The following is a 14028-nucleotide window of genomic DNA, read 5'->3' as shown; positions in this document are numbered from 1 at the left end:
TTGACTGTGTCAGACCAACACAGCTATCTACCTGAATCTAGAATAGTGGCTACAAACAACCCCTGGCTAGGTTGCTAGACAAGCCATGGCCTTGTGTGGTTTCCAGTAGCCCATGCATTAACTAGAAGCGCAGAAGAAGGAAATGTGTTTGCTCTTTTCCAACAGTAAAGGTAAAGGGACCCCTGACAGTTAAGTCCAGTCACGAACGACTCTGGGGTTGCGGTGCTCATCTCACTTTACAGGCCAAGGGAGCCAGCGTTTGTCCGCAGACAGTTTTTCCGGTTCATGTGGCCAGCATGACTAAGCTGCTTCTGGCAAACCAGAGCAGCGCACGGAAACGTCGTTTACCTTCCTGCTGGAGCAGTACCTATTTATCTACTTGTACTTTTTGGGGTGCTTTCGAACTGCTAGGTTGGCAGGAGCTGGGAGAGAGCAAGGGGAGCTCATCCCATCGCGGGGATTCGAACTGCCAACCTTTTGATCTGTAAGCCCAAGGCTCAGTGGTTTAGACCACAGCGCCACCCACGTTCCAACAGTAGCAACATTAAATCACAGCTGAGAACAAGGTCAAGATCCAGGAGTTCATGATGAGTAGCACTTGTTCCAAAACTCAACAGGACTTGTTAAGTTGTTCCAACAATATCCCCTGCCCACTTACCTAGCTTTTAAGGAGAGGCAGAGAAATCTCAGTTGCTTGCAAGTTATTCTCTTTCTCTCCCTGCAGGAATTCCCTGACTGAAGATTTCAAACCTCTTCGGGGTTGGAGTCAGTCCCCTCTCTTATCTTGATGCACTGCTCTTCCCCAGAATGCATCATTGGGCATGGCTCCCAAATTCTTGCAATCTGTCCCAGCAGATTGTGAGAGTTTTACAGCTCAGGGATGCTTCCTCAAGCTGGGAATGCTGCCTAGTAATTCTGCAGAAGTTATAAGTATTTAGCTTAAGTAACTATGAACCCTAAAATCTGGGATTCCCTCGAAACCGGTGCTAAATTTTGCAGTCAGTTTGCAAACGTTTGCAGTGAAAATCCTGCATTTGGAATCAACCCACAAACTGAGTAATTGATACATCAAACTGAGGTTTGTAAATCCAAAAACTGAAGCCCCCAAAGGAGGTTCAGAATTAACCTCCCTGTTTGCAAAATACAAAGGGGTCAGTGTGAATTTAAATCCCCAAACCTTCTTTTTAAGTCAATAGATGGGCAAAGGAGGGTTTATCAGGGATTGCCAGAAATCAGTTGCTGTCTGGCAAATAGCAGTGATTGCGAACGCAAGGTGGGTAACGTAAATCACTTACCTCATAACATGGTTTCTGGGGCCCTGGGAAAAGTCAGGTGGGTAAATATGAACACGTCCTTGATTTATGACTTCACCAATAAGGTGGTCACCTGGCCTGAAATAATTCAATGGATCGTGATCCTCTTCCATATTTAATGGACATTTTGCTTTCAGCATTGCACTGACTGCATGGGGAGTAAGCAGCAGAAATAGCAGCAGCACAAATACCACCCTGGCTATGCCTGCAAGAGTCACACACTCTTCTGACAGCAGTGACATTAGGAGCGCAGCTGGACTCATACAGTAGCTTCAAGCAAAGGTACAAAACGGAAAACTCCCACAGAAAGGATCCCTGCCTGCCCCAAATCTCTCAGTCCACGCTTCAGATATTTATAACACACTTCTTTTTGTACAGCAGGTTTATGACAATATGTTAGCTCATCCTGACTATGATTACGATGTTTATGTTATTTTTGGATTCAAAGACCATTGCTGGGCAAATCTCTTGACTAGATAAACAAATCACCATGATTTTGATAATTATAAGGTTAAGAAGGTCCACCTCCCTGGCATCTGTGTGTGACTCAACGGGCAGCTGCAGAGCGAGAGCAAAGGGGACATCAACTTCAGTAAAGTTCAGGAAATTATAGAACAGTTATTATTGATAAAGACGAGCAAGGCAGGACATGATTGATGTTTATAAACTCCTGTATGGATTATACGGATAGCAAAAAGTTTTTCCCCCTCCCAACAATAAAGCTAGAAGTTTGTACCAAGTGGAACTTCAATCTTGGTGTCCTAGGCCATCATGCAACACCCTGGGACATCTGCCTGGCTGCTGTGAAAGAAGGTAGCTGCAGTAGAGGAGTCCTAGATCTGATACAAACTGTAAACAGATCAAGACATTGGCAGGATTATTGTAAAAACTTGCAGTTTTAAACCTGCAATCCTGCTTGTGGCTTCCCACTGTGGCAGCTGGTTGGCTGCTGTTAGAGAATGTAGCTGCACTAGAGGAGTCCTAGATCTGATACAAACTGTACACAGATCAAGACATTGGCAGGATTATTGTAAAAACCTGTTGTTTTAAATATATATGTGAGATATACAGTGGTGCCTCAGGTTATGAACAACCTAGTTAACACAGTTTTTGGATTATGAACACTTCAAACCTGGAAATGCGTGTTCTGGTTTGCATATATTTTTTTGATTGTGAACGTACTCCGTTCGGGGGTGCACTTCCGCTTTGTCGGTATGGCCTTCCCTCGTTCAGCACGGCGGCGGCGGCTGCAGCGGCAGAGGGACCAAGCGCAGGGGAGTGGCAGTGGCATCCCTTGTCTGCTCGGCACAGCCTTCTTGTGATCTCCCTTGTTTTGCTCTGCTGCCAGCTTCAACCTTTTAACTGCTATGCCTTCTTTTCCTCTCTCTCTCCGCCGCCGCCAGATATTTCTGCCTTAGGACGAGGGGACGGGAGCTTGGCGAGACCCGAGTGGTTTGCTCTTTTCTTTCCAGTCTCTGGGTTGGGCAGGTTATGTGGCTCTGTCCTGTTTCTGGCTCCATCGAAGCCTCTGGACGATCACAAGTAGGGGCCCTGAAACAAAAGCCAGGAGCCTTTAAGTTCTTCTTTTATTTGCTAGTTAAGTTTGTATGCTGTCGCTGCAGAAGCAAGGACCCCCTTCTCCACTTCAGGGTGATGCTGCCGTGGCTGGAAGTGATGTCCCTTTCTTGCTTGGCACAGCCTTCTGTCGCTTATAAATTATTTCTCAATATTCTTTTATCCTTTTACAAGTCCACCACATATGATAAAACGTACTCTCAGCCTCATTGCATCTCCAGGACTTATTTGATTCAGACTCATACATTTTGGCAAGTCTACTCAGAGTTAAATACCATCTGTAGATCATTTTCATATAGTTCTCCTTCAAAGAATTAAATGCTGTGAACTTCAAATCACTCTTCCAAAGTTTTTCACAGAGATTCAGATCTATATTATGTCCTATATCTATTGCCCCTTGTGTCATAGAAGTGGGTGGTGCTGTGGTCTAAACCACTGAGCCTCTTGGGCTTGCTGATCAGAAGGTCAGTGGTTCGAATCCTGGTGACGGAGTGAGCTCCCGTTGCTCTGTCCCAGCTCCTGCCAACCTAGCAGTTCAAAAGCATGCCAGTGCAAGTATAAATAGGTACTGCTGTGGCAGGAAGGTAAACCATCTTTCTGTGCACTCTGGTTTCTGTCACAGTGTTCCATTGCACCAGAAGAGGTTTAGTTATGCTGGCCACATGATCCGGAAAGATATATGTGGACAAATGCCGGCTCCCTCGGCCTGAAAGCGAGATGTGCGCCACAACCCCAGAGTTGCCTTTGACTGGACTTAACTGTCCAGGAGTCCTTTACCTTTACAATAGAAGCTTTAACAAGCTCGTCTTTTGTTTCCCACTTTAATAACAAATTGTACATTTTATTTTATAAAAATTCTTTTTCAAATCGTGAGCTTTGGTCAGAAAAAAATCATTTCCCCTGTCAATTTTAAACTTTTTGTGTAATTGATGATATTGTTATCAATCTGTAACGTGGCTCCTTACATTTCTATTGATTTCAGTTTCGGTTCTCCCTCTGTAAAATATAGTAATTCCCTGTAAGTTTCCCATTCTCTAATTTCCTTATAGTTCTATCTACATCCAGGGAAACCAGTCCATTGAGATTCCCCATCACTATTATTCTATTATCACATATGCCAAACAGTTTCTCTTCCAATGTTTTAAAGAAGTCTGCTTTTCTTTCATTAGGGGCATAAATTCCTACTAAAATTATTTGTTCCTCCTCTAGACTCATTTTGGTCACCACTATTCTACCTTCTTCATCTTTAAATAAAAATTTGGGGACTAATTTGGGATTGACATACATCACTACCCCTCTTTTTTTAATCCGAAGAGATGAATTCTTGCCCCAGATTTTTATTAATGATTTTCTATGTTGCCTTTTATATGTGTCTCCCGCAAGCAAATGTCTAATTTCTGTCCTATCAAAATATGTGCTACCGGTACTTTATTTCTTTTCGTTTTATTGTTTAGTCCATTTACATTCCATGAAAGAATTCTAAGATCCATTTTCAGTTATATCTTGTTTACCCTTCTACTCCCCCCTTTACTGTCTGCCCTCTTCTTCCTTCACCACTCCCTCTTCCACTTCTTCCTGCCTAGATCCCAAAACTTCACCAAAGTCTTTTTTGTATCTTCTTACAAAGCCATGTGCCCTCATTGGTTCCACAAATCTCCTTTTTGCCTTTATAGGTGAAGTAGACTCCCCCATCCCTATCTAAAGCGGATAGTTTTTTCTTTTTAAGGGCCTCTGTCAAAAAATTAGACTTCTCTCTTCTTCAGAAATTATAATTCTTTCTTTATCTGTTTCAAGACCTTTCCCATAATATGTTTCTTGATCAAACAAGAAAAGCTTTACTTCCAAAAAGAAGTTTGTGAAACAAAATTGGGTCTAGAGATGCATTCTTTTAGGTACAATTTGGAATATTGGCATACATTATGGGGCGCTCTTGAAATGGCATATGATAAGGGCTGCAACTAATCAGCTGCTGAATGGACTTGGCTTGAGCCATGAAGGTATTTTAATGATTTTCAACTAGCACGAAGAGACTTACAATAGCCAGAATGGAAGGAGGGGCAAGGCAATATTTGTTCTGAAAGGTCTCCTAAAGCTCCTAAAAGGCCTCCTAAAGCTCCTAAAAGGTCTTTTTCTCTTTTGACCTTCACCGCAAAATGAAAGAATCATGTTTAGATGTTTAGATGTTATCTGTTATAGAGGAAGAGAGAGAAGCCAATGATTTATACTCAATAAAGGGGTTTACAATGTTTTTTATACCCTCGCCTCTTGACTGAAGTTGAATGGATCTTATATTAATTTTCTTTGAGCTGTATGAAGAAAGAAGTGGAGAAGAGAATAAATTTGCCAAGGACTCTTAATTACACTTGCCAGGAGTTTATAAATGTGATTCTGATCTTTAATTGCGAGCTGCGGAAAATAACCCCCAGAATTTTAATGGCGGAGCAGGCATCTTCTCGGAAGTTATTTATAACTCAGCACGTCCTTGGACAACAGAAGGGATGTTTCCATAGGAATAGCATGGACTGAGAAAGATGGCAAGTAATCTCTCTCCACTCTAGGTCTGCGAACAGACTGCTGGAAAAGCTCAACATGCAAAATGGCTATTCAATGTGTTTGGAAAATAAAAATGCTGCTGTTTGTAAGAAAACAAGAAGGCTAACTACAAAAATGGATTAAGACTAACAGAAGAATAAGGAGGTGATTAAAGAAGAAGAATGAATGTGGCAGCATCAGAAAGCAATCAACATATGTTTGTGAAAGGAGCGGGAAACCTTTTTTATTTTTAAAAAAATGTATTAATTTTTTAAAAATAATATTTTATTAAGTTTCCATTTCATTATATATAAACACATCTATATTACTCACATTAAGTTTTTGCTCATATGAGCTGGTTGACTTCCCTCACTCCTACCTTGTGGTTACCATAATTCCTATCTATTTCACCACATTTGTACCTCTTCCTCCTTACATGTCATCCATTTCAATTTTTACATTTTAAATAAATATAAAAAGGTATCAATCATAAACATTGCAAGTCTTCTTATTTGAAGGACAATTGCAAAGAATTAATAACAATAGCAGGCAAAGTGTATTAAATTTAAATAATTTGGACTGATTTGTTAAAATTCAGGAAACTAATTAAAAAAATAATATAAAAAAGAAAGATGTGAATTGACCACTTCTGAAAATTTCCAACCTGAACTAATAGGTTTATTATTTCTACTACCTCGTTGCTAAAACCGGTTGTTTGGGAAGTGCAGATGATGGAGATGTTTGCGGCAAGACAATTACAAACACTCTTAGGTCATCTATGATTCTATGACTTAATAGTGTTTCCTTCTTTTTATATATATAATATTTTTATTGTTTTTTCAGATTTAACATATTTTTACATTTCATACATCATCCAACCCAGTTCCTTAAAACTTGTCAATTTCCCTCCCTCCCTCCATGGGTTCTTATTTTAAAACGAACATCAATTCCATCTTTCTAAATTGGCCAACTATTTTTCCTTCCTTCTTAATGCACATAAACTGATTTTCCAACATAACTAGCTTTTTTTCATTCCTATCAGTGCTTTTAAGTGCTTACAGTGGTCCTTTAAATCCCACAAAAATTTTCCAGTCTTTCTCGAATATTTGATCTTCTTGGTTTCAGATCTTTCCTGTTAACTTTGCCATCTCTGCATAGTGCATCAGTTTCACCTGCCAATCTTTCTTCGATGGTATTGTTTATTGTTTCCAGTTCTGGGCTAATAAAGTTCTTGCTGCTGTTGTTGCATACATAAATGTTTATCTTCTCTAGGTATCTCCTCACTAATTATACCTAACAGAAAGGCTTCTGGCTTTTTAACAAATGTATTTTTACATATTTTCTTTAATTCATTATATGACATTTCCCAGAAAGTCTTTACCTTACTACACATCCACCATATATGGTAAAACGTACCTTTGCTTTCTTTACACTTCCAGTGCACTTTTGAGCAGGTTTTATACATACAATTTTAACTGGTGTTAGATACCAACGATACATCATTAAAAAAAATAAAAATTCAATGAGCAGGATGCAGTAAATTTTATGTCCTCTTTTCACAATTTTTCCCAGGCTTTCATTTGGATATTATACCCAAAATATTTTGTTCATTGGATCATTACAGATTTTACTTCTTCATCCATTGTATGCCATTCCAACAATAGCTTGAACATTTTTTATAATATTTTCACATTATTATCTAGCAACTCTACCTCAGACTTTGATCTTGTGTCAAAACCTTTTCTTTTATCTATCTTAAACATATCACTTATCTGGTAGTATTCTAACCAATCTGCCATCAATTCTTTCACCTCCTCAATTTTTTTTTCTATTTTAACTGGTTTTCTGTCTCCATTAACAAATCAGAAACAGCTTCTAAGGGTGAGAGCCAACAAGGGGTTTTCCTTTCAACTAATTTTTTGTATTATCATGTCCTTCCAGATCCAATAAGTCTGTAATTTTCCAACATTATCCAATACCGTAGCAAGCAGAAGCAGGACAACTCATAATATAATTGTGTTTCCAATTGTCCTGACACAAACCAGGGTAGAGTCCACCTTAATAACATATTTCATGTGAAATTAAGAATCTTCAAAGAAGCTAAAAATCAGACACCACTGTCACTTTTTGTAGATAGATGTGCCTTTGTGTTCAGATCAGGCCTGAGTATGATAATGTAGCACTTCGGTAGGAAGATGCAGCCCAGAAGCCCAGCACTGGAGGCCAAAATAGAGAAGACCTGAACAGCTACCATGTACTTCCCTTTGGTGCTCAGGTAGGTGAGCACAAAGGACACCCAAACACTGCAGAAGACCAGCATGCTGAAGGTGATCAGCTTGGCTTCATTGAAGGCTCCAGGCAGCTTCCTGGCTAGGAAAGCCACCGTTAAGCAGATAGCCGCCAGGAAGCCCATGTAGCCAAGGACAGTGTAGAACATGGCAACAGATCCTTCATTGCATAGAAGGATGATCTTTCTAGCTTGGGACTGCATGTCGGAGTCTGGGAATGGTGGAAAGATTCCTAGCCAGATGGTGCAGATGACAACCTGCATACTGGAACCGGAAAGGACAATGGAGTTGGCCAGACTCTTCCCCAGCCATCTCCTCACCCTGTTCCCTGGCTTTGTGGCCAAGAAGGCCAGCACCACAGTGATGGTTTTTGCCAAAACAGAAGAGACAGCAACTGAGAAGATGATGCTAAAGGCTGTTTGTCGGAGAAGGCAGGTCACTTTGCTTGGCCGGCCGATGAACAGGAAGGAGGACCAAAAGGAAAGCAGGAGGGAGATAAGGAGGATATAGGATAAGTCTCGATTGTTAGCTTTGACTATGGGAGTTTCCATGTATTTAATGAAGATTCCTAGGAGAACACCAGTGGTTAAGGAGAAGAAGAGAGCAAAGGACACCAGGACAATCCCCAAGGGTTCTTCATAAGTGAGAAATGTTATAATCTTGGGGACACATTTGTCTCTTGCTTGATTTGCATGCTGTTCTTCTGGGCATTTGGTGCAATGCTTTGCATCTGAAGAGAAGAAGAAGGACTTGAGTATCACTAACAAAATTCTTACATCCATAACTGTCTGTTTTCTAATACATTGGGAAACAATAATAAGAGATTAATAAATGATAGGATTTTGATTATTTGGAGTATTGAAGAATGTAAGCCAGTGGAAAAATACAGCCTAAGCTTCCTTCTAAGCCAGGACCTTATCTGGGATAGAGGTACTAACATGATAAAAGCTGTTGAAGGCCCATCTGCAAGGAATTCTTGGGCCTGGGAAGACAGAGGTTGCCATGGTGATGGGGTGTGCATTTGAGGTGTCAGGAAAAGAGAGTCTTTACCAAGGTGTGCTGGGAAGAATAAGGCAGAGAAGAAGAAGGGACCCATTTTGGCTAGACTGGCTGAAGAATGGTTAGGAGAGATTTCTTGCACTCAAGTGCTGCACTGCTATGGGAAACAAGTCCCTCTTGAACATGTGCTAAGATCTGGACTACACCCATGCAGACTGAAGGTGTAACTATGTGAATAAATCATATTTCTTACAGCTACGACAGTCTCCCCTGAGTATTCATTTCCCAAAAGGAGCACAAACCCTGGGCGAGCCCCGGGAACCCCCTAGAATCTTGCTACCGCTTGGCAGAGAGTGGGGTGGTGCCCAACTTCTGTAGGCTTCAATATTTGTCCCCTTCCACTGACGGCTATTGTGCTAAGGTCTTGCACGTGGACTTTTCATAGGCATCTGGTTCAACATTGTGAAAGGGTGTTAGACTAGATGGGCCTTTGGCCTGATTAAGCAAGTCTCTCCCTTTCCTCTAGAGTCACCCACCTTTCTGAATGGAGATGGTCCCTTCCGCACAAGGAGCACAATCATAGCAGCAAATGGGCTCTCCTTCTTTAGCTACTCTGGCGTATCCAGGGCGACAGATTTCGGTGCATCTTGAATGAGGCACAACCTAAAAACATGGAAAAAGAGCAGCAAAAGGAGACCAGCATAAATTACAGACATCATCTGAAGGCCCTGACTAAAAACAAAGCTCAAATAAAAATCATTTTTAAAATACTGAGGCCAGATTAGAAAGCTGTAAAATGGGAACCAGACCCTCCCAAATTTTGTAGAACTGTGGAAAATCCCTCTTCTTTCTGACAGAAAGTTTCATTTGTAATTGCTGAATACAAATATTGTTAAACAGAAAGGATTCAACAAACTATGGCCTTTCTAACTGCATATGAGATTTGAGGAAGCTTAAAATGGGAATGAGACCCTTCCAAATTTTGTTTGGACTGTGGAGACATTTTGTTTTGATGTAAAGTTTCATATTTAAAAAGCACAATGGGATTTATTATACAGTGGTACCTTGGGTTACATACGCTTCAGGTTACATACGCTTCAGGTTACACACTCCGCTAACCCAGAAATAGTGCTTCAGGTTAAGAACTTTGCTTCAGGATAAGAACAGAAATTGGGCTCCGGCGGCACGGCGGCAGCTAAAGTGGTGCTTCAGGTTAAGAACCACCCATTAGCTAAAGTGGTGCTTCAGGTTAAGAACAGTTTCAGGTTAAGAACGGACCTCCGGAACGAAATGAGTACTTAACCCGAGGTACCACTGTACATTGTTTAAGGTAAAAGGTTAACTAATTAAACTCTCTATTGCCTTTTAAAATTTGTTTGGGGTTTATTGCTCCTGTTTGTTACTATGACATGTATTTTTGTGTTTTTATAAGTAGTTTGCGTTATTGGGCAGCTGTTAAAGCCCACATGGCAGCTACGGCCCCCCCTGTCAACTTTGGGCCCACTGATGCATTTTCATCTCCCCCTCTGAGTGGATGAACAAGGAAAAGTGTAAAGACAGCCTCTCCTCTCTTTGCCCCTCTCCAACTGAATTGCTATGCAAAACAGAGAGGGCAAGGAAAACAGCAGTGAAGGGCCCTGGGAAGGGCCATCTTAGGGTTAATCTGAAATGGGCACCTACTGGCAAATTATCCGAACTTAGCAGATGTCACCACAAGGGAACTGCAGCCAGTGTGGTGCAGTGGTTACCCGGGAGACCAAGGTTCAATTTCCCACTCAGCCATGAAGCTTCCTGAGTGACCTTGGAGCGTTCACAGGGTTGTTGAGGGGAGAAAAATAAGAGGCAGCAAACCATACATAGCGTTTTGAGCTCCATAAAGGTGGGACATGTCAGGTATAATGGCATTTCTGAAGTACAGAAGCCATAGAAGCTTATAGAATCTAACAGAAGTATTCCAGAATCTTCTAGTGTATCAGGAATTTTCCAAGGTTTCCATGGAAACAGACATGCAGCTGGAATGAGCTCGTTTTGCTTCCATGTCAACCCCCTCCAGCCTGCCTATAAATGAGATGGGGTCGAATATTATTCTTACTTTCCCTCTCTCTGATGTTCCTTCACTCCCTCATTCTGAATTTTCTCAGAGTATGTTGTTCGTTTTAAGTTTTTTACTGTTGTATTTTACTGCAACTGGATTATTAAGAGAGTGCCCTTCCAGGGATCTGGTACTGAACTGTCATTCTGCCTCAGTAAACTTTTACTAATTAATCCACTGCGTCCTGAGTCCTCCCTGTGTCTTCTTGAAGCTGCTACTCACAACTGCAAAGGCATTCCCCCAGAGTCCTGACACAATATTAATGCAATCAATCAATCAATCAATCAATCAATCAATGCAATGACCTTGCTGAAGTTCCCAGGCCACACAATGGCTTCTGAATTAATGGTGAACTTTACATCGAAGGATGTCTGTCCCTCGATGCTCCCAACTTTCATTCTGCTGTGAGATCTATTGTGAAACACGACCCAGTTCATGATATCAAAGTTGGCAGTCAGCTCCCCATTCTTATCAAAATACATCCCTCCTATGGATGAATTGGAAAGCTGTATTTCTTTTAAGGAAGCGTGAAGCTAGAATGGCAGAGAAACACCAGCATTTAGAAAACATCATATGAGAGTTGCGTGTGGGAACTACAGGCTTGGGTGCAAACTCCATTGCAGATGACAGTATACTATATAATTGCATAACAATTGCAAGATGTTTCCTGGGCATTTGATTTATCAAATTCATTCATGAAGTTGGATATTTTGTGGGATGTAATCTTGTTTTCCTTTGATAATTGAGAAAGGTTCCAGACCGCTTACCACTTTTGAGTGATCTATCCTAAATCAGGGAGATAGAGGCAGAGACCTTGTATCTGCTTTATTTGGTGACTTTTGGGTCATTATAACAGGTCCTTTATCAGGTTTTAAATCCTCTTGGGATAAGAGTCAAATAAATATATATTAAGGACATGGCCAGGAAAGCACTTTGGAACTCTAGAAAGGTTACATGCTTTTTAATTTGTTATAATCTATTCTATTGTGATTCTATTGTGATTTCAACTTTGTATGTGTTTCAGAAATAGGGTTCAAATTAGGGTTTTAAATTTATTTATTAGAATTTTATTGTTTAACATTTTTGTAAACTGTTTTGAGGTTTTTTGAGCAGTCAAGCGATATATATATCTTATGAAATAAATATATTAAATAATCAATGTGACACTCCTTAGCAATTTATCATGCCCTATTTTGTGAATGAATATTTCCCAATGCTTTTGTTTATTAATTAGTTTCAAACTATTGTAGAGCCACAAAAAAGATGAACAAAAACAAAAAATTCTCAGGATGTCCAATTAAAGACAGGGCATACAATCACAATGTGATAAACTACAAAAGGTATAGACTCCGTAACGGATTCCAATGATGGAAAACAGATGGCAAAAAGGGGTGAGGACAGACCTGCCATGGCTTCAGCCTTTGATGTTCCAATCTGTCTCCTCCACCCGCCATTAACCTCCATTTGGATCTGGATGAATATGCAGCATTTAAAGCCTGAGCCACAAGTTGGATACCGTAGTAAATGTTGTAGCGGTCTTGAGACCAGATTCCCTCAATCTCTTCCTGGGGCAAAGTTTCCAGTTGTTCCTTTTCTGTGCACCTTGTCCAACCCTCCACGGACTGCACTTTGTTTGAACATGAACAATTGAATGCTCTTGACCAAAACTGTGCAGCTGCAGTTGCAGCTTCAGATGAAAGGCGAGGATAGTAGCCATGTTCTGTCCTTTTTTTGGTATTCATTACCAAGGACAAAGAACCTTGGGCAGGCTGGAAGGAAGCCACATCACCAAACAACATCACATCAATGTCAATAACATCTGTTGTGATCCAGACTATCCCCTGAGATTTCCTCAATTCATGACTGTTTTGTAAGTAGATGATCACATAAACTCCATATTCAGAGTCTCCATAGTAAATGAACACCTTGACTTGCCTCAGGACAGATGGTCTACAATGTAAGGATGACATCTCCATAATGAAAAAAGGCATTTTTTCCAAGAAAGCAGCACAGATCCCACTATGGATCATCAGAGGTGTGAAAGCACTCAGGAACCTTTCTCCATTGTCATTGTCTGGAACAAAGAGACCGACCCATGTCCACCCGAAGTGGAGCAGCAACTTGACAATCCCCATGTACTGGGTTTCTTGTTTTGGGGCCATCCAGAAGATAAAAGGAAACTGTTTTTTCCCCTTAAGATCATAAGCAGTAGAGCCCAGACTGATCTAGAAAGAAAAGGATTTGTGTCTTGTTTTCAGGAATAAAAAAGAAAGGCCCTGTCACATGATCAGGCCAATGATCATGTGACATCTAATCCAGCATCCTGTTTTCACAGTGACTAACCAGTTGCTTCTGGGAAGCATTTCATGCCTCCAGTGGAGAATCTGGAGCTCACAGAGAAGGAAGTGGCTCCAATGAATACTGAGGGCATTCAGGGGTCATGGCATTCCAACCTCTTCTAAGAATCACAATGGGCCACTTCAAAGAATGAGAGGCAGAAGTAGAAGCTAGGTAGTGACACAGTCTGCAGGAGTGCAGGCCCCTTAACCTTAAATTAGCTTCTAGACAGCCACAGGTCTGCCTGAGAAAGAACTACTCCTGGGGAGCGAGGGACTATGTTGAAATATGATACTAATTCTTCCTACGCCAGTCTGGTGAGGGTGAGAGAAAGAGACCCAGGGCTTTCCAAATCAGTTCCCACTTTCTTAAAATGTGATATTCTTTCTATGGTCTCTCTTTTTGGGTACTTCTGTTTTATGTTCCCTGGAGAGTAGGGATGTGGAAAATTTGGCCCTTAGGTTGTTGTTGAACTACAACTCCCATCAGTCCCCACAAGCACGGCAGATGGCCAGCAATGGATGGCTTGGTAGTTCAGAAACCTCTGGAGGGGTGAAGGGGTTTCTCAACACTGGTGGAGATATAGAAATGAGGAACGAAACAAAGTCCTACCTGGGGCATTTTGTAGATGCTCAACATTCTTGAAATATGGCTGGAGATTTCAGTAGCTGTTTCTTCAAAAGCAGCTAACACATTATTCTGTCCTCCACAGCTGTAGCTTGGAATGCTGTCTAGCATGGCATCAGCCGCTGTTGTGACATCAAAAGCGGCCTCATAGATGCTGTAGCCCAGGGTGACATTGGGTAAAAGCTTAGGATTCTGGTTGATCTCCTGAATGGCAAATAAGGGGGACAGAGTGGGAGAGGGGTTCGTTGATGTTGAACTGCAAATA

General features: G+C 41.1%; 1 protein-coding gene across 3 annotated transcripts in view; it reads right to left on the bottom strand.

Moving 5' to 3' along the window:
• The window catches only part of LOC310756502 (vomeronasal type-2 receptor 26-like), an 80714-nt gene that overhangs the window by 58033 nt on the left and 8653 nt on the right, over positions 1-14028 (bottom strand). Inside the window, exons 2-6 of one of the 3 annotated variants that reach the window (XM_083600684.1) lie at positions 13749-14019; positions 12203-13024; positions 11105-11332; positions 9244-9370; positions 7349-8438 (exon numbers count right to left, since the gene is read on the bottom strand). In XM_083600684.1, the coding sequence (XP_083456810.1) occupies positions 7528-8438; positions 9244-9370; positions 11105-11332; positions 12203-13024; positions 13749-14019 (2359 nt within the window). In that variant the 3' untranslated portion in view covers positions 7349-7527. Of the gene's footprint in view, positions 1-7348; positions 8439-9243; positions 9371-11104; positions 11333-12202; positions 13025-13748; positions 14020-14028 lie in introns of those variants that run through there. The other 2 variants (XM_083600685.1, XM_083600688.1) reach the window with 2 other exon arrangements.

The sequence above is a fragment of the Podarcis filfolensis genome (genome assembly GCF_964270895.1).
Source record: "Podarcis filfolensis genome assembly, chromosome: 2".
NCBI classification, from domain to species: Eukaryota; Metazoa; Chordata; class Lepidosauria; order Squamata; family Lacertidae; genus Podarcis; species Podarcis filfolensis.
This window is presented reverse-complemented; position numbering and strand designations above follow the sequence as displayed.